The sequence below is a fragment of the Amphibalanus amphitrite genome, unplaced genomic scaffold (genome assembly GCF_019059575.1).
Source record: "Amphibalanus amphitrite isolate SeventyFive unplaced genomic scaffold, NRLGWU_Aamphi_draft 000828F_arrow, whole genome shotgun sequence".
In the NCBI taxonomy this organism is placed as follows: Eukaryota; Metazoa; Arthropoda; class Thecostraca; order Balanomorpha; family Balanidae; genus Amphibalanus; species Amphibalanus amphitrite.
In genome coordinates, this window is record NW_024882322.1 from 208,569 (window position 1) to 229,421 (window position 20,853).

At 50.0% G+C, this 20,853-nt stretch overlaps 1 protein-coding gene across 7 annotated transcripts in view; it reads left to right on the forward strand.

The window, feature by feature from the left end:
- LOC122366751 (cGMP-dependent 3',5'-cyclic phosphodiesterase-like) overlaps positions 1 to 20,853 on the forward strand; it is a 68,841-nt gene that overhangs the window by 13,370 nt on the left and 34,618 nt on the right. For all 7 annotated transcript variants that reach the window (XM_043339299.1, XM_043339303.1, XM_043339298.1 and 4 more), the window contains 3 exons: positions 1,367 to 1,483; positions 7,042 to 7,301; positions 17,465 to 17,574. In XM_043339299.1, the coding sequence (XP_043195234.1) occupies positions 1,367 to 1,483; positions 7,042 to 7,301; positions 17,465 to 17,574 (487 nt within the window). The remainder of the gene's footprint in view (positions 1 to 1,366; positions 1,484 to 7,041; positions 7,302 to 17,464; positions 17,575 to 20,853) is intronic.

Sequence of the window (20,853 nt, forward strand, 5' to 3'; positions counted from 1 at the left end):
CCGACTTTCAGCAGGCTGGGAGAAGCTGTGAGCAGGCTGGGCGAGAATCTTCTGAAAAAATGTTAACTCATGAGCTGGTCCTGATTTGCCAAAATGACAGTCATGCTCGGTGACTCGGACACAAATCAGACAGCATTTGGAGCAAAGCGCCATCTCCACTGGCGTTCAAAGTCCGTCCATCCGAATTTGATGAACCGTGATGACGACGGTCACGGTCTTTAATAAGGAGTAATTCACCAAGTTTACAGCTCTCTCTGGACTTGTGGAGTGCTGCTGGACGGGTCATCGTCTACTGATTTATGTCAGGCCGATGACTGAGCGGAGAACTCTGCGTCGAAAACCGCGAGAGTGATAGAAGCGTATTGCGCCACGTGGCTAGTACGTTTTCTCTGTGCTGTCCGTTCCGTGCCAGCAGTGCGCTGTTTTCCTTACGAGCTCGGTGTCTCCGTTCCAACAATGTGGTGTATCCACACGAACGGTACTGTGTATCCCTGCCAGCGATTATTTGTCTCCGTATTTCAAGTTCTGTCTCCCTGCCACCTACCAAAAGCGCGTTGTCTCCCTGTCGCGGACACTTGACGCCAGGAGTCGTGACCTGCTCCCCTAAGGGTGAGCTGCGCGCATCGATGATGTGCAATAACAACGACTCTAGGGGCGGGAGCCAGTCACGCCCAAATGAGATCAATTATCGTTAGTGGCGCTTCCACCGTCCGCCGTCCTTCGTCGGCCGGACCATAGGTAATATGTCGGCCCGTCCGTACGGACGCAGTTCCAGGCGCAGGGCAGACCGCCCGACGGTGGATGAATTGTGCGTATGTGTGTGAAAGTGCTCACACATATGTATGGGTATGAGGCGCTCAGTGAGTTGCGGCGGCGCCTGTTACTTCGTCGCCAGTGCAGCATCTTTTGAGGTGTGGTCTAGACGGAGATTCTTGACTCCGGCATCACACGGAGAACTTCGGAATTGGTATTGCAGCTAGGTCACAGGCCAGATTGCAAGTCAGTTGTTACTGCAGAGGGTGGGTCCCTGTGACATGACCCGTCGAAGGTCAGGCATCTTTTCACACTGTGCCATATCTAAGTGAATGCTCGCAAAAATGGGATCGCAGATCGGTCATAGATTAAAAATCTCTGCCATTTTCTGTTCTGGCTTGAGTTCTGAGCTGTCTTGTATTGTCGTAACTCGTGACCTCTGACCCTAGTTGTGTTGTATGTGACCTGACCAGCATGACATGATTTGACTCGACTTGTGATCCTTCCTCTGACCTGTTCCCAAGTCTCTCCTCTAACGTAACATGTGATATGACTAGTGCCATGACATGTGCCCTGACCAATGACCTGACCTGCTCCCTCTCCCGTCCGCCAGCTGCGGGAGGAGACGGGCGCGTCGGCGGTGTTTTGCGTCATCTACTGCCGGGACCGGGAGGACCTGTTCTGCCAGGTGGTCAACCAGACGACGCTGCCGCTGGAGGAGCGATTGCCGGTCAGTGACGTCACTCACACACAGACACAGACAAACAGACGTCACGCCCACTGCATACTGTCTCGCCAGCCCCTAATTGACCCTCACCGCCCGGCCCGCCCATTACTGCACTACGCTCCCCGGTATCGCCCTTCACCTCACCACCCCTCGCCACGCCTCACCGTCCCTAACCATCCCTCCTGTCCCTCACAGCACGGCTGTCTCCTCCCCGCCCGTCCCTCACGTCCGTAACCGCCAATCACAGCACAGGCCCTTACCGCACCGCCCCACACCGCCCGCGTTCAGCCCTCTGGGAATCTGGCCCGTCGAAACTCTGGCTAACTTGCAGATCGTTTCGAGTAGTTTAGCGAGCTCCGGCACCAGAAGTGTAGACCCTGGCGTGCTCCCGCGCTCTCATATATGAGAGGTCGTCTCGAGGGGCATGGGCGGGCTCAAATTTGCAAACTCTCGCGGCGAGCTCTCGTGGAAGGGGAGGGGCTGGGTAGCGCCCTGGATAACTGCAGGTGATGGGATATCTTAAGTGCCGACGTGCCGTGTTTAATTTTTTGTGTGCTCAAATTCTGAAGTGTCTGAGTGCCATAGTGTGCTTCTAAAAATGTCACGATATTATGCTATACCTGTGTTTGAGTGAATCCTGTCTTATCAATTTTCAACTGCAGGGGAATCCGGACACGCTGTTAGGTCTGATAAATCCTATAGTCAACTCGGCGACACTATCACTCCTCTATGTGGGGGATCCCGGGCGAGGTGCGGTCGTTGGCCGCCCGTTTTCGGATGCCGGCAGCCGGCGCGAATCCGTCCCATGTTTACCCGTTCGATGAGACTCGGACGTGGGCCGAATGTGTGCCGCTCGTTCCCCGACACTCCCGGCCGTGAGGATCGGCGGCTCTGCTGCATGCATTGGCTGCGAGTCTCGGAAGAACAGCCTGCGAGTAGTGTCTGTGCGTTGCATCCCTGTAGACTGGTCCCGATAGGTTGCGAAGCCGACATATGCGAGGCCGGAGGCGAAAAGTTTACATGCACGCTAGCTGGCGCAAATTGTTGGTATAGTTCGTCATTCGTGGTGACTTTCCATAAATTCAAACAGACGAAACATAAAGCTATGATACAAAGTCCTGTAAACAAAATGGTATCACAGAAAGGTAAAGAAATAAAATATAAACTCATTCAGGTTAGGTTACGCTGTACGAGCTAAACAAAACTAACTGTGCTAAACACAACTGTAGCAGCCGGAGTTATACCTACGTATAGTGTATACCCTCCACTGAATGTCCACCGACGTATGATTGCTTAAAATGATTTAGTGTAACATGAAAATGGTCTTGGAGTTTTTGTCACTAGCTCCACCGCGCCTAATGCTGCGATAGCAAGGCTTATTATTTATGTACCTATCCGACTGAGTTCTAATTTAGGAAGAAGCGCATCAAAGGCTAAAGGCCGTGCCAGGAAAACGAATACCACGGGGACACGGTATGACAGCTGTGGCGTTATCAGCGTTACACGCTCAACCCAATATAGTTGAGCCCAGAGCCCGGGGCGGCCCGACCCTAGATCCAGTCTCGTCACGGCAATGTCAGCTCCGATAACTGGACACATTTGCGGCCTAGCAACGGTGACGCACACAACAGATCGGCCCGTCAACGAATGGGTAATGGGCTGGGTGTAGCGGGGTATGCGTCTCCAGGCAACGAGGAGACCACGCTTGGAACGTTATCAGTCGCTGCCCGAAAGCCTGAAAAGGCAACAAGTTGAGATTTATAGAGGAGTCGATTTTCGCTAGTATGTCTTGAAGTAAATCGATGTGGCGACTACAAGTCTATTTGTATACGATCATTATACACCTTTTTGCACTCAAAATAGGCATCTTTTCATTCAATTTCGGCGAATTGCATTCAATTTTAGCGATCTCTCATTTGCTTCGAATAGGGGCATTTTGTTTCGTCATATGGGCTCTACTTCGACATCGGGCACACCACATCGATAACAGTCATAATTTCGGCAAGGGGCATTCAATTTCGACAAGGCCTTACGTATTTAGACGATAGACATGGATTTAAACACGAGACATTCAATTTCGTCATTTTACAATTAAAATCGACATCACTCATTTGATTTAGACATTGCTTATTTAAAAATCGTTAATTAGGCAGCTTATGAAAAATAAAGAAAAAAGACCTGCTGGATGCTGGTCGTCCCAGTCACTCCTAATCATGCTGTTCAGAACCTTATGTAAATAAATTTTGCCTACAGCACGGGTGGTAAATTCACTCTCACTCCATCTGCATCCTTATCCATCTGAATCCTTATCATGCTTCGTTGTTCCGTGCTGATGGTCACCCATTGCACGCATGCAGGATCGCTCCGACAAAACGCCCGTCCCTATACGTCTTGAGCGGCTGTAAGCGGTGGCGTGTTTAATTGCAGCGGGCCCGTCGAATGTCGAACGGGTCCCTGAATGCTTCTATGATTCTACACCGGCCCTCGGCGCACACCGACCTGTTCTGACGACGTGGCATGACTTGAATGCCGCCGCCCTTCATCAGACTCCGCATCGTTTGTTTGTTTGTTTTGTTGGGTTAGGCGGTAGGCCCTTTCGGTCCAATGAGACAATTGCAGAGCCGGGAGGTAGGAAGTTGGGGGAGACATTGGTCTGGACAGGCACCCTAGAGAGTCACCGGGGCTGAGCCCGTCCGAATGGACAGGCCGATCAGCCCCCAAGTACTCTCTGCACCCGGCTACGGGAGTGCTACCCCGGGAGCAGCGGTGCTGCTCCAAGGGAGCAGCTCCCGCATGAGATAAAGTTGCCTGTCCAGCCTAGAGAAGGGGTTGCGGCGTGGAGGAGAAGGATTTGAATATCCTGCGGATGGAAACGACGGCACGGGGGAGACTCCGCATCAGAACATACGCGACGCCCGACCCAACGCCGGGTCGGGCCGTCCAGGGGCAGCCAATCCGCGGCCGACAACGAGCACCGCCGCGGGCGGCCCACGGCCCGGACCACGACAGCAGCGCGACGGCGGACGGCAACAGCTCAACAGCGGCCACCAGTCAGCCCCAAAGTCAGCGGCGGCAGAGCCCACTGGCTGAGGAGCGGGGGAGGGGCACTCTTACATATCCATGAAAATGCGTTATAGCTTTCACATGATAAGACAATTTTATCATAAATTTAAAGTACATCTGGGGCATTCCACGTCAAATCAAACACCGAAATCCGTCATCCCCTTCGATTTTTCTGAAAATTTGTAGGCAGACTGGGCATGGTTCAAAACTGAGTTACGTATAATATTTTCGAAATTTGATAACGTATCGCTGAGATATAGGTCATCGAATATAGCGAAAAATGCCACACATCAATTTTTTAAATGGCTATAACTCTGGTTCCTTTTCTGGTATCAAAATGATATTAACAGGGTCTTATAGGCAATTGATAAGGCTTTGATTTTTAATTATAAAATTAAATTGAAGTGACCTTGAAATGCATTTGACCTTGAATTAAAACAGAAAAATTTAGATAGCAAAAAACACGTCACCTTCGATTTGGGTAATTTTTACAAATTATGTCCGTCACAATGTTCCTAACAATCTGTGAAAAAATTGGAGTGGGCCATTCATAACTTTCGCGGCAAGCGCGCCATTTTCATGCATCAACATCACGCAACCGCGCGTGACCTTGAAAGACAGAGTCAAGACATCATGACATGCTTGCTTGTGTACACTTTCTGAAATGAATGATTGCTGATTAGTGATATCCTAAACTCTGCGAGAATGGAAATGCATAGTCATCGTAGTCAAGCATTCACGTTCCATAGTAAAAGTGTCTCAGGCAAACGGTATTTTGCGGTGAATTTTGAGCCGTGTGGAAATGCATCATGAAGTAAAGTCAACGAAAACATTATCACGCATCGATATCTTCACGTCTTTTGATCTTCACTATACGAAAGAACATACATTTTTTTCGTATGTATGGGGAATTTCTAGTTAATCCAAATATAAATATGGCAGTTAGAGGCCTGCTAAGAGTATCATGTCGCCGGCTGAGGCGGGCTCGGCCGATGCGGGAAACGCAGCAATCACAATTTTGTGTTTACACGTTCATATTTCAATTGTTTACCAACCGATTTTCAAAATTCTTTCACCATAAGATTGCCTGTACATTTCTTAGTCTTCTCACAAAATTTGACGCGAATCGAACGTTATCAGCGGTAGGGAGCGCGATGTAAAGACGGAACCGTTCCGTTCCGTCCCGGCACAGTCTACAATTCAGGCGGCGCGTAGCGGTCGGCGCCGGCTGCCGAGTCGCCGCGTCGCTGCGGCGACAGGATGTTCACTTTACACCGCTATTACTAGAACAGTTGTGAACCGATTTTCTTATTGCTTGCACGATGAGATGTCCAATTCAATTCTTGACAGGTAGCTATAATTAATTTCGCATTAATCTTATGAGATATTGGCGAAAAACAGGAGGGGTGGGCGAAATTCGCTCTTCCCCCTCCACTGCGCGTGCTAACATACGTTTGCATATGTGCAATTTTCTTCAAAACTTATGAATGGCCCACTCTAGTTTTTTCACAGGTTGTTAAGAATATGGTAGGCAATAAAATATATGAAAATGAGCCAAATCGAAGGTGACGTGTTTTTTGCTATTTCAATATTTGTGCTTAAGAACAGAGTTAAGCAAATTTCAAGGTCATATATTTAAGTAGGTGCAGTTCTAAACAAATGCTTAAGAAATAACCTAAACAGTAAGGTTTATTTCATTCAAATCAAACAAGTACAACCGAAGTTATGGTCGTTCAAAAATATAAAGATGCAACATTTGGTAAAAATTTGATGCCCTATATTTAGAAGACCTGTGGTCAGAATGTGCAAAAAACATCAATGTAATGTCCGGGGCCCCACAGGAACTCGCTCACAAATTTATAATGAAATCGCTGATGGTAAGGTGCAAAACCGCCGATTTTTGTTCGATTTGACGTGGAATGCCCCATCTATAAAAAAAAGCAAAACAACCGTTGTCTAAATTGATCGTAAAATGTCAAAGTCAAATGCAGTTCTTCATTTACAGCTGACCATTGTCGAAATTCTATGCCACTGTCGAAATTTGACGCAACAGATCGAATATGAACCGGTGATATTTAAAATTGATGAAATAATTCGAAATGTTGAGGTATGTCAAAATGGAGGTAGCTCTGTCGATATTGAATGCAAAGTGTCGAAATTGAATGACCAGATGCCGATTTGTAGTGCAAAAAGGTGTAGTTAGTGTCGTGTAGTGCGCACTGCTCATTCCTACTTCTGCCGCGACCAGACTGCGCCCGTGCGGTAGGTAACCTGTGCTTACCCGTTCCTACTGTGGCCTGCTCCCACCCTGTCGTGATCCGACCGCGCGCGCCCCTGCCGTGACCACACCGCTTCCCTACTGTGATCCATCCGTGACCTGACTGCGCCCGTGCCGTGACTTGTATCCGCCCCTGTCGTGATCTCACCGCGCCCCTGCCGTGACCTGACCGCGTCCCTGCTGTGATCCATCCGTGACCTGACCGCGCCTCTGCCGGCAGGCGGACCACCCTCTGCTGGGCGGCGCTCTGCGCTCCCCCAGTCCGCTGTTCCTGCCCGGAGTACGGCTCAGCGAACTGAGCTCGGCCGTGGCGGCGGCTGCCGGCGTCGACTCCGACTCTGACTCCGACTCCGGTGGAGGCCTTCTGGTCGTGTCGGCCAGCTGGGGCGACGCCACCCAGCCGGGCCTGCTGGTCTGTCTGGCCGGCCGGGCGGCGCCCTTCGCCATGGAGGACGCTCTCCTCGTGCGTCACGTGCTCGGGTGAGTTGATGACATAGGTAGAGGGCTGGGCTGGCTGAGCTTAACCGGCGCCGGGCCGGGGGGGGGGGGGGTGTTTGAACACTCCCCTTGCGGTTTTTCGCAGATATCTAAAAAACGGCGGCGCGGAACGCCGCCGTTTTTGGCACACCTGTTCGTGCATCTTTTCCGCACATGTTGTGAAAATTTCAGACCCAGGTCACCTTAGGTCAGGTCACCAGGTCACGCCAAGTGACCTCACCTCAGAAAAAATAAGAATGCTCGTCATAGCTACACCGACTGAACGATTGCCTTGAAACCTTCAGCGATTGGTTAGAGCAACACTATCTATAAAATGTATATCCCGGAATTTTGATATCGGTGACCTAAGGTCAGGTCAATTTTGCGGCCTCTCCATTATAAGTCAATGGGAGAAAATTGAAAAGCGTCTGTTTTGCACGAACGCTATTCTACAGACACGCTCAAACATCGTAGACACGCTCAAACATCGAGATGTAGGTAAAATAGACACACTGAACCAGAAAATGGCAACTGTGACCCCTCGTTATGTCCCCGAGGTCATCTCAGGTCACGAACAGAATCTAACAGTTTTTCGATGATAACTTCTGATAGAGGCGTGCTAGAGCGCTGAAAACGCCTTAGATGTGTTCGGCTCGACGTTGCGGATCGACTGATATGCAACATGACCTTTTCCAGTCAGGTCATGACCTTGACCTGAGGTCAAATTTTCAAGTTGACCTTTCAAGGTCAAATTAGAGTTCATTCGACGCGTCTCGACGAGAGGAACACGATGCTGGCAAAAGTAATGTCATAGCTCTTTTTACGGAGCGAGCGAAGCGAGCGTAGTCTTTCCTTAGATTAACGGAAATTTCTGAGTATGAGCGGCCGGCCGGCCGGCCGGCGTGGTCACGCTTTTGCGAGGCTTATATCTCAGCAACCACTTGACCGATTTACACGCGGTAATTTTTGTAGGGTAGCTTCATTCCTTCTACCAAGTATTGGACTATTCCCGATGCATGTGGGTGACCCCTTATGCACGTGCCACGTGCAAAACGAAGAGGTGTCACTTTTGCAATTGTTGCAATATCTCGGTAACTACTTGGCCGATTGCGCTGAAAGTTGGCATGTAGGTAGGCACCCACTAGGCAATACATATTCATGTGCCAGAGTTGGGGTGCTGCTGCACGTGCGCACGTGCAGGGGTCGACTCCAGATCTCGAGAACGGCTGGACCGATGGCGCTCAAATTTGGTACATGGTTAGGGACCGGTTAGTAGGGTGCCGTGCAAAAGTCAGTTGGGACCCATTTTGCACGTGCGCACGTGCAGGGTGCCGCTTCCAGATCTCGAGAACGGCTGGGCCGATTGTGCTCAAATTTGGCACATCGCTAAAGACCGGCTAGTAGGGTGCCGTGCACAAGTCAGCTGGAGGTACCCCCTCGAAATTTCGCACGTGCAAGGCTCACCCTCTCGCTCGCTCCGTTAGTCGCCACAAAAGGCGTTATACTGGTGAATAAAAAGTTATTGCCGAAAAAACGTTTTTCGTAAAAACGGCTATTTTTGGAGTTTTTGCCCTCTGGAGGCTAAACCGTTGACCTGAGGTCAAATCTGAGAACATTACTCAGAAAGGTCTGTAAAAGGGCTATCGAATGCGCTTTTTTGCGGCGCTGTAGCTCTATCGGTTCCCGAGATAGCCGTGGGCAGTTTCCAAAATGCTGAAATAGTCAACATTTTACCTTTGGTGACCTCTGGTGACCTGACCTTTGACCTGACCCAAAAAATGACCGAAGTGTTTTCGTCCTTATTTTTGACGCTCTTTCGATTGCCGCTTACCGCGTGTCGCTACGTGGCCCAGGAGCCGAGTTAGAAGGGGGGGGGGGTGTTCAAACACCCCCCCCCCCGCGGCCCGGCGCGGAATCTCAGAGCACCGGCCCGGCGCGAGTTAATATACCCCGGGGGGTGAGCTGGGCTGGCACGGATAGAGAACTGGGTGATGGGAGAGGGGTGGTGCCGGATGGGCAGTCTGTACCTGATTGGCAGCAATGGCCGATGATGCATGTAATTATAACACACACAGCGATATGATTGCGCAAGTGACCATTCATATCACAAGTTCCGAAGATTATTTTATGCCAGATGATTTGTTTGGGTTTGTTGCTGTGCTCAGATTAATTTATCAAGTCCCGACACTGCTGGATTGTGAAGACTAACTTCACTCAAGTTTATCTCAAATGTAGTTAGATTGTTGGCTGCACATATTTCTAACTCAATAGCTTGTAATGCCTCTAATGAGGAACCCGGACTTCGTTCAGTGTATGTGAGCGGAGTGAATTGAAACAACTTTAAACTGAGAAAACTTCAAAATGAGGGAACCTTTAACTGAGAGAACTTCGCTGCTCTGCGTTGTCGGTAGAGCGAATTGGCAATGTACTCCGTAAGGAAAACTATAAGGACATTCCATTTTGCCATTTCCCCTGTGCATTTTTGCGACAATGTGGGCCTTTGATCTTTTATCTAATATCGACAGCAGAAGCCTTTGGCTGAAGCTTCAATTTCGAGTGATGCAGTCATCTGGGTTAAATCTCAGGCTTCACTGCACTGTGTTTCTAGTGAACAGAAATTCAACTACGTGCTTTTCCGAACTCGCTCTTTTCCAATAAACGATCTGTTAGATCTTCTGATAGTTGTGTAGTGCTGCAGCCTGTGGAGTTTGGATAAGCTCGCCTCGCGTCAGGCGGCAGGCGCTAGCTCAGTGATGTCTATTAAACCGAGAAAGGCTGGCTTGCGCACGGCGCAGTCACGATTGATGTCCTTTTCAGCGCTGCTGCAGGACTGTGGATGCGTGCTTATGCTCATTCCCGCTTTCGGCTATGTTTGTGCCATCGGAGTTTAACGTTTCTGAGTAAATTTTGCTTAAGTACTGAAACATTGTGGACTGTGGTACCTTTGTAATTCATTTAAACGCATTAGAAATATAGAGTTTTGAATTACCTTAGCCTTATGCAAATAAGCGAAGTGCTGAAACCACGGATCACTAACGTTCATAATATAACATAACCGTGCGTAGCGGCGGAACACCTAGGGGGGGGGGGGGGCACTACCGACTTTTGGTCCCATTCTTTCCATGCAACGCCCATAGGGCTAATGTTAAAATGCCAAAATCAAAGGGGGGCACGGTGCCCCGGTGCCCTCCCCGTTCCGCCGCCTATGAGTCCGTGCGCATTCAATCACAGCACTCACGCCACATCACTCACATCAACTCACATCAGTCCCATGCACCGCTCCTCATTCCCGTTATAACTGGCACCCCTCGCGACATTGGAGGTCTGCGGGCCTGCGGCGCTGCGCAGTCGTGACAGTTGGTCCGTGTATCTCTGCCAACCGAAGGACCCATGCGGCGTCCTATCGCGATCCGCGGCCTTCTCTATCGCTGCGCACCGTCGCGGCGCTGCGGTCTGAGATTGCTCTAATGGCCTTGTAAAACTTCTGGTAAGTTTGCGTCAATATCGTAAATGCAACCTATTGTGGTTTGGGCCGTGGTAGCTTTCTGGCGTAAATATGGGCCATTCGGCTCAGATTAGTCAACGTCTTACAAGTTATAACGCTAATGAAATAAACTAATAAGTCCTGTTGCTGAAGAGGAGAATAGATCTTAGAGGCAGTATCTTCTGAGCCATAGCCTCTTGATGATGCATCACAAGCCTCCGTTCATTGGTTTTGATGGAATCTACTTATGGACGTTTTCTTAAATCGTTGACGACGTGCGATTACCCCCCCCCCCCGGCCCACCTTCAAAATATGGTGATAGAGGGGACTCAATATGAAGGACAAAACTTCATTTTAGCTTCTTTTATCGAAAGCTGTGTTTTATTTTAGCCTAAAGCGAGCCTTGCAGCCCTAGTTATGATTTTAATAATTTCTTCTTGGTGTAAAACTTTGCAAGACCTTGTGAAACACCCAGCTCTGCATCAAAATAGCATTTCAGTTTCCCAACCCTCTTGCAGCTCAGCCGATAACTTAAGTGAACTCGGCGTGGCCGACGGTCCGTCTCCAAGTTTGAATCATATTTCCGACCTCCCATCGGACCCTACACATATTTTCTGGTGGAGCCCGCCGCCGATCAATCCATCGAACTGTTTGTGGCCGGACGAGACTCGCGCTGTGCCTCGGAGCGGCGCCGCCGGCTGCGGGGCGTAGCGGTAAACACGCCGGTTCTCGGGTCGAATGTTTGGACCGCGGCGCCGCCGGCGGCCCGATGACGGCCGAGGATGACGGCAGCGCCGCGCGCCGGCGGCAGATGACGGCAGGTCTGTGCGCCGGCGGCGGATGACGGCAGGGCTGTGCGCCGGCGGCGGATGACGGTCGGTGGGCCGCAGGGGCAGGAGTCTTCGTCAGGCTTACTCATGATTTTTATTAAGGAGCCAATTGTCTCGCCTTTGGCAAGCATCGCTCCATTTTTTTCTGATTCTGGTTTTCCGCTCACGTCCTGACTCGACGTGTCCATCCAGTCTGCAGACTAGCGAACCGACAGCTTCCCGGCTGAGCTGCCTCTGTGCAATGTACAGTTGAACAACAGTGACAGCTGTATCCAAGCTGAACATTCTGGCTATCACCAGACTCTAGGCTAAGTTTCAGTGGGACCATAACGGCGGACTGCTCTGGCGCGGCCGACACCCGCTGTCGATAGGGTGTGGGTGGTGACCTGGAACTGGGAGCCGGTCAGCCAGTGTACCCTGTCGCTGGGACCACCTGTTGATGGGTATCCTGCTTCCAGCTTAAATATTACGTTCTCTCCGGCATGTAATATGGGCATTCGCCAAGACATTCTGTTCGTATATGATAAAGCTCGGATATGTTATATCAATTGCCGTGACAGATCTGTATCGATCCGCGGCGTAAGTAATGACTGTATCTGTAATCTAGGTAGCGTCTTTTCATGGCAGGAATGGCGCCGGATGTAGTCCAGGGATCCAGCAGCTCTAATATCGCTGTTTGTTATTCCGACATGGCGAACGGCAGATCTGCCAGATAAATGTGCACTGACGGGACATTGTGTAATGGAGCGCCTATTTGTGGCAACCCGGTCTGTCCCGTGTCCATCTATTGCCCCTGGCAACTGAAGCTTGTAACTGATGCTTCGCCTTGGGTCAGATGGGTCGTCATTTTTTTTCGACAGCTCATGTGTCCTATGTTTGAGCCGAAAAGCAGCGGGCCAACTGGCACGAAGAAGGATGCGATCTGTTCAGAGACATGCTGCTTCTCTTCGCCGCTGATATATCGGCTCCCTCCCCCTTTTGGACTGGGGTGGAAAGCATCCCTATGTACACACTACATACACAGATTGGTCTCACCGCGGAACTCTCTCGTCGTTCTGACTCGCTCCGAGGTGATGGGTTTTCGAGGTACCGTGAGCCGTTTCTGAGGTCGGTCAGCGATGGCAGTGACTTTGGTTTGACTTTGGTTTAACCCGCGCCCCACTGGGGAGGGGGGGGGGGCTATTTATAGCCCCCCCTCCCGTTTTTCTGCAATAACTGCCAAACCGCCTGACGGATCAACGCCAAACTTTCAGTACCTTCGGCTGCATCAATGTGACACCTTGTGTCAAAATTTGAACTTCGTAGCTACCATAGGTCGGCCGGAAATGACGTCAGAGTGACGTCATGTTCGTCCGATTTCGACGCAAAACATTGAACCACGGCAATCGCTCCCAAGAGCTCAGTTTTTAAGCTAGATCCAATTTCTTTGCACGAAAGGACTCAGAATTGACCGCGCTATCAAACTGCTATCTCGGATTTTCAAAATTTTGAAAATTTCGAAAATTTTATATAATAATATTCAAAATTTATATTTTTTTATATTTTTTTTCAAAAAAAAATTGACTTTTCGAAAAAACGGAATATATGTGACAGAACGCATAATTATGACTAACTCTAGCAAGTTTTAGCTAAATATCTTCAAAAATGGCTAAGTTATACGCATTATTGCAAAAAATTCACAATTATTAATTTTTCAAATCAATTTTTCAGTACGTATTTGACATCGTACACCAATATAAATGGCACCATCGTGTTCCTGAGCTCAAACTGCATCCAACAGACACCTTTTTTGTTGAAAAATTTCAACTTCAAAATTTGACCTTTTTTGACCTGAAAGTGACCTGACCTAAGCTAAATTCGACTCAAAATGACCTCGAATGACACAGACGACATCAAATTCGAAATCTATGGCCTAAATGGACCATAAAACATGTGTCACGTGACCGACGCATGATATAATATTTTCGTGACCTGTGATGACCTGACCCTGACCTGAAAATCAAAGTACAAGTTTGGTACCCTCAAGGTATCTAGAGCATCTGTTCACGAGTGTGCAAACCAAAAATGAGCCTGATCTGACTTGTAAGACGGCGGCCAGAGCCCAAAATGTGAACAAGCTAAAATGCTAATAATTTTTATTTTGACCTGACCTGTGACGTCATCGGTGACCTCGAGGTCAATGAAATTAGGTTTCGTTCGACAGTTTTTCCGGGGCTATCAGACGCCGTTTGAATTTTGACGATCGGCCCAGTAGTTTCGGAGTTAGGAGGGGGCAAGATTACTTTACTACTCAGGAGGGGGGGCTATGAATAGCCCTCCCCCCCCCCCCAGTAGGGCGTGTTATACACAGACCCCAGTGGGGCGCGGGTTAAGCCTCAGCGTATTTATTTATTAATTGAGTTGCAATGTGACAATTGTTTTATAGATATGCAAGACACTTCAACAAAAAGTACCCGACGCTTTGTTTATTAGGTATATCCCTGGAAATAGTTATAATAAACAAAACGTCGAGTAATTTTTGTTCCAATATCTTGCCTCAGGGTATGTTGGTTTCATATCCGTCGTATTTCATCTAGCTTTAAATTCAAACCGAATAGCCAATGTCTTGCTTTGTGCGTGCCAGGCTTTTCGTGGTAACTTCACACAATTGCACGTTATTGGTACCAATCAAGCGAACTAAATCCTGAGACGTGGTCGTATTTCAGCCGCCCGCTTCTAGCATCCCTCTACAAATAGGACAGAGTTCTGTGATATCGCAGGCGGAGCCAACTTCCATCAACTTGGCGGCGACACAAACTGTCCAATCTAGGCCGAGCTGTTTGAGTTGGGTGTCGAACAATGCAGCGCGCAGAGCCGCTCGGGCTGTCCAATATCGTGCGGTTTGCCGATCTGCCTGCGAAACCAATGTTCCTGTGATTGCATTTCAGGCTAATATGATCTTCTCCATACCACAATTCCGCTGGGTTCCTTGCGGCCCAGCGCGGGTGCGTCATGTGTAGCCACCTGCCTTTCATGCCGTTACAGTTACAATTAAACGGCATTCCCACCGTCGTTTTGAGAACCCCCTGAGAGGCTAATTTCCTTGCTGGAACGGGGAGTGAAACGCGCGCTCGATGGCGAGAACCGGGTCGATGTCGGGCCTTCCAGCAGGCCTGGCGCGCGCTGTGTCTCGTTTATTGGCCGGTATTAGCGGTGAGAGCGGTGCCTCGCTCCCCTGCCGTCGTTATTGGTACCCGCACGCACCGGTGGTGCCGGCACGCGATCAGCCGGCGCCTTTCGGTAAGTGGAGCCGGTCGATCGTCGGACAAAATGCGATCGGAAAAGAAAGAAAAACAAAAGGCTGGTGGTGGTTAGTTCGAATTGTTGCGCTGTCGCTGTCGGGCCGCTGTTTTGCTGTCTGGTGTGAGGAGATTCCAGACTATTGATGTTCAGAGGCTCTCACAACGATTCGAGACGGTTCCTTCGGCCGGGACGATTTCTCTGATTCCGAGTTTTAGATGCCGTCCGTTTTATTGCCGTACCTGCCGGCCCCGAGCGGCGCCTGTTCGCTCTACTGGCGGTACTAGTGGACGGACGTGCTCCATCAGAGGCCGCCAGCGGGATGGCTATGAGACGGGCAGGCATGCACTTCGCTACCGACGTGCCTTCTGCTTTCTGATCACTTCTGTATGCCCCCGGGTGCCCTGAGTTCCCAGAACAACTCCATGTCTGCTCCGGGGTGGTCTATAGTCAATAGTCTGCAGTTGTGCCCCCGGATAATACTCCACTGTACTATATGCTTCAATGGTCACTTTTGCACTCCCTCACATGCTCTTCGATCACACAGCTCCCAACGTCACTCACATGCTCTGCTCTAAGTTCCCCTCATTTCCCTGATGCTCTCTGCTTACGGCAGCAGCCTGGTACGCTGAGTACGCGCGTCTGACGTCCAGGATAGTTTGTGCGCCGCCATCCGAGGGATTACGGGCCCCGGCTGCGCCGCGCGATATCCGTACCTCATTAGCACAGCGCGCAGAGTCGTCCATGGTCGATGGATGGCTGAGGGGGGAGGGGGCACGCACAAGGGCAGGGCACAGGGGAGAGAGAGGATGACCCTTAACCCGCGCCCCGCTGGGGGGGGGGGCAGAATCTGCCCCCCCTCCCGTTTTTCGCCAATAACTTCTAAACGCGTTACGCCAGCGACGTCAAACTTTCAGTACCTTATCATACATCAATTTGACACGTTCCCTGAAAATTTGAGCGAAATCCGTCGGAAAATTTGTGAGAAATTGACGTTTTAGTGACGTCATGTTCGCCATTTTCGCCTCAAAAACGGCAAAATTTCAAACGCCGCTAACTTCTTCATTTTTAAAGGAATCAAGACGTAACAAAAAAGGTTATGCGTGATTCTACTTTGTCTATCAAATGGCTATCTCGGTTTTTTGAAAATTTTGGATTTTGGCCAAAATTTTCCCAAAAAACTGACTTTTTTGGGAAAATATTTATAAAATCCAAAATTTTGAGTTTATCGAAAAAACCGGAATATATGTCAAAGAAGTGGTCTATGTGCACTTACATACCAATTTTGAGAAGAATCGGTTCAAAAATGTGGGAGTTATTCAAAATTTTATGACGTCACGACACACAAATTTTTTGAAAAATGATTTTTTTTGGAAGTTCTAGCCCTCGTACGGAAACAAAAATAGCACCATTCGATTCGCCGTGAAAAACTGCATCGGATAGACACCTTTTTAGGCCTTAACAACCAACTTCAAAATTTGACCTCACTTGACCTGACCTTGACCTGACCTCGACCTGAAATTCATTCAGAGGTGGTCCATATCACTTATTGAGTGTGCCTATTGAATTCCATGAGTAAAATGACCCGTAAAACATGTGTCGCACATGCCCTTTTCTATATTTTGTTTTTGGTGACCTGACCTGACCTGACCTGACCTTGACCTTGACCTTTGAATGACATTGTGTGCAACGAATATTGTCTTGGTAGTCTAAGAACACGTTTTGGGCAATCAGTCTCAGTCCATTCTTCGGCAACTACGGTGCAAGGCCGATACTGTAGAAACTTGCATTTTGTACCCTTGACCTGACCTTGACCTGACCTCTGACCTACTTAAGCAAAAAAATTTGGGCTCTTAAGATCCGCCTTGTTGAGAGCTTTCGATTGCCGTTTTCCCCGTCTTTCTACGACCATCGGTTCGGAAGTTAGACAGGGGGGGCAGAATCTGCCCCCCCCCCCCCAGCAGGGCGCGTATGGCTGAATAGCCCAGCGGGGCGCGGGTTAAGGGCCTCGGGAGAGAGCGTTAGGGATGGGAGTGTGAGCGAAGAGCCAGGTTAAATGCATTAGGGGTTGGCTTTGGAATACGGCCGAGCTTGTGGTTTTGGCGTATTGTCTTTCTCTAGTTTCGCTGTGGCGCTAGGTATGTGCTATGATTTCGTGCCTTAGAGCTACACACGTGCTCGGCGGTGCTTCAGACTAGTCGGCGGTCTTTTATTGTCCGTTAGAGTCCGTATCGCTGAATCCCGGCGTGGTATCTGGCCACACGCACCCGTGCTATCTCACCTGACGTGTATCGCCTCTGGTCTGTAGCCCTCTTCTCCCCTCCCCGTTAGTTGAGTTTGTCCGAACACAATCTGTGCATTGTGTACATACACACTTACAGCCGGCACGAAACGTGCTCAGGCAGGGCCTTCGGGCGTGCTCTGACCGTGCTAACGTGCTGGATGCGTGCTCGGGGTCCGAGAACACTCTCACATACCCCGAGGCCCCCGCTGCAGGCAGGCATTATACTGTCAGCTTCTGTATATCCCCTCAGTATGTGCCTCCCGGTGACGTGTTCTATTGTTCTCCACAGCCATGTGTTTGGTACGTTGATGCACGCAGTCACCTCTGCAGAGGCGCAGCGGGTCCAACTGCAGTGCCGCTCACTGCTGAGAGTCGCCCAGAGCATATTTCGACACATCGGTAAGACTGGGGGATGGTGGGATGTTTGAGCTCAAGCTGTGATAGAGGAGTATGACTGGGTGGGTCCCAATGTGCTTAGGTTAACTAAACACATTGAAGCTTTTCACGGAGAAGTTTTTCATGAATGATTTTGAGGAAGACCTCATTCAGAGGACTGTGTGATTGTCTTCAACGTAAATGTTTCGCGTTGGCAGTCGTTGGTTGTGGCGCATTCCATTGCGTTCCGTCAGATATGCATAGTGCCTTTGATTGCGCCGTTTCGTTTATAATGAACCTCGAACTGGGGGCTTGGACTGCTGCGCTTCCAGGCATCCGCGGCATTTTCGCATTTAAGATTGATGAGTTTTCTCACATGTCCAAACTCGATAATGGATCAATTTCGGTTGAGCAAATTTGTAATGACCGCTGTGCAATTTAGTATCCCTGGCGGGCGTTTTCTCCCACCGCAAGCAGCCTGCAATATGATTTATCGTGCCCTAATCATCTCAATCAATCACATTTAATACAGACCATTACGGCTTTGACATGTAATGATCTGCATTGCACCAGCCCTATTGTTTTCGGCGCGGTTCCAGCGGCACTAGCTGTCTGGGTGATTCATAAAGCATGTTGCATTTCTCATTTCCTGCGCCACGGCGCGATGGGAGCATGTGTCTGGGCCGGAGTTGTGATTTATGCCGCGGCGGGCGCGCTCCATCATAGTCGGCACATTGCGGCGGATATGAGCTGTGCCCGCCCGACTGCCTGGCAGAGGGTAAATCGGAGGGACGGGCACGGGCGGTGGACGGCGGCGCATGATCGGCTGATGGCAGAGGGTCAATCGGAGGTACGGGCACTGGCCCGCCGGACAGCGGCGCATGATCGCCATCGGCTGTCAGAGGGTAGAAGAAAGTACGGACGGATTCACCGGATAGCGCCAGGCTGTGTTCGGTGGAGCGTAACATCCGGTCAGCTTCTAGGGAAATAATGATACTTGAAACAACATTAGACTGACCAAGTGCCAAGTGGTGACCTCAGATTGACCTTAGGATAACTTCAGCCTGTGGTGATCTCGTGCTGACCGAACGGCGACGCTTGCATGGCTGAAGATTTCAGTCCGGTCTGACCAGTCTCAGTATTGAGATCAGTCTGACCCTACGATAACCTTAGATTGACATAGAGACCTAAGGTTGATCTTATGTTGGCCCCAGAGTAACATCCCAATTACCCTGCATTGCTCACGGGATGAACTCAGACCGATCCCTGGAAGCTCCGCCCACCTCCCGGAGACCTGTGCCCGGAAAGCTCTCAGATCATTAAGTGACGAGCTGACAATGTCATGAATGCCTGACGAGGTGGGGATTAGAACTCATCAACCAGGTCCCGTCAGGCGATCCCCAATGACCCGGGCTTCCTCTGTGATGAGCCCTGCACTCCGCAGGGCAGCGAGAACGGCGGCTGGTGGCAGTGGTGCTGATGGAATTTGTGAGAGGGGGCAGAGGTCACCGTGTTGCTGTTGTGGCGCAACAGGATGAGGACGACGGACAATATGTTATTGCATCAGACTCAGTACAGTTATCTTTTCGACGTGCCAATTGAGGGGTGAGCTTATTTAATTTAGGTGGTACAGGATCGAATCATGTCTGAGCTAGCCTAAGCTCGCCTTCGAATTTCATTCTTATCACGGCGCCAGCGAGGCTTTCACAGACCGCTCTTTGCAGGCGTCTGTCTATTTTTCCGCCCGAAATATTCGTTCAGAGCTGCGTTCAGTTGGCTGACATGTGGCTTTTAGCGAAATTGGTATGCATTATTCAGTGACAAGTGGTGGGCGCTGTTCGCCCGCCTGTTACAGCGCTGGTAACTAGATTGTAGTTTCCACGACCCGATGGGCCTTCAATTATATCTGTATTATGCAGTCGGCTAGAAATGCTACTCTTAAGGAGCCCAAAACTTTCTATCGCAAATGCCCTTTTGCCATACATATTTACAGTTCAGTAGCGACTTGTCGTTAATTGGGGGAGACATTGAGGCTCCCTCATATGCCTGCTAATCCCATCACGAGGATATTGAGGCTCCTTTAACAGTCACTTCATCCCATTAACAGTCACTTCATCCCATCTGGATTATTTTCAAGTTCACTGGCCACCCCCCGACAAACATTCTCTAAAATATGAGCCGCTAAGTCATCGAGCTGTGGTCTGCATTGACGGGAGTGGGCAAAGGTTTCGTGTTTTTTATCATCCATCATTATCATATTCACATCGGACACTCCCGTCTCCATTGGACTACGACACTCCACTCGTATCCCACTCACTTCTTCTAACCCACCACTCATGCCGAGAGCCTGAGGCCGAACTAAAAGTCTTCGGAAACCACTATGCAGCCGGCACGGCTCGAGGATTTCCCCTAATGCTATTGTATAACTAGCTCTTGTGGATGGCTGTATTTCGAATTGCACCTTCGCTGAGCGCGCAGTTTGTTCGCGGGGGTTTCCACGGGGGGGGGGGGGGGGGATCAGCAGCGCCCGAAGTGTCTGGGACGGCCACTGCAGACATACAGACAGACAAACAAACAGCAGTATCGACCTACGGGAGCTGAGCGCCACCGGCTGGCTCTCGCTGGGACAGACGGCACGTGACTGGAGGGCAGAGGTCACTGTAGAGGTCACAGTGCTCTGGAAAGGTCAGAGTGGTCACTGCAGAGGTCAAACCGTCAAAACACCCTACAAAGGTCAGAGAAGTCACTGCAGAGGTCACTTGTCTCATGAAGATCACAGAGGTCGTCTAGAGGTCGCTGTCACAAATGTCACTCCAGAGATTACTGTATCCTGAAGATCAGGGATCGCTCCAAAAGTTACGGCGTCTTGGAGAAGTTACTGGAGCCGCCAAAGAAACCACATTATTATGCAGCGACCACGACCACAAGGGCTTTTCGAGATGTCCCTGTGCCATCATGCAATCACAGGGATTACTCCAGAGGTCACAGTCCTGGAATGGCCACGGTGGTCGGTCTTGGTGGTCACTAGTTTTTAGTAACTATTCTCCAGAATGACCACAGAGATGACTCGATAGTTCAGGTCGCACAGAGGGGTGGCTGGATCGCACAAGCTGCCCGGCTCACATACGCACCTGTATCTCAGCCTCTCCTCTCTGTTGCTTAACATTCAGCAGCATGCTACGAGAGTAGGTTGAAGAGCCATGAGGAATTCCAATCGTACATTACTCTGGTGCCGACGAAACGCTGTGGAACGGGTCGTTTCGGAGATGGAGGTAGCTCGAGGGTGTTGGCAATGTCAGTGAG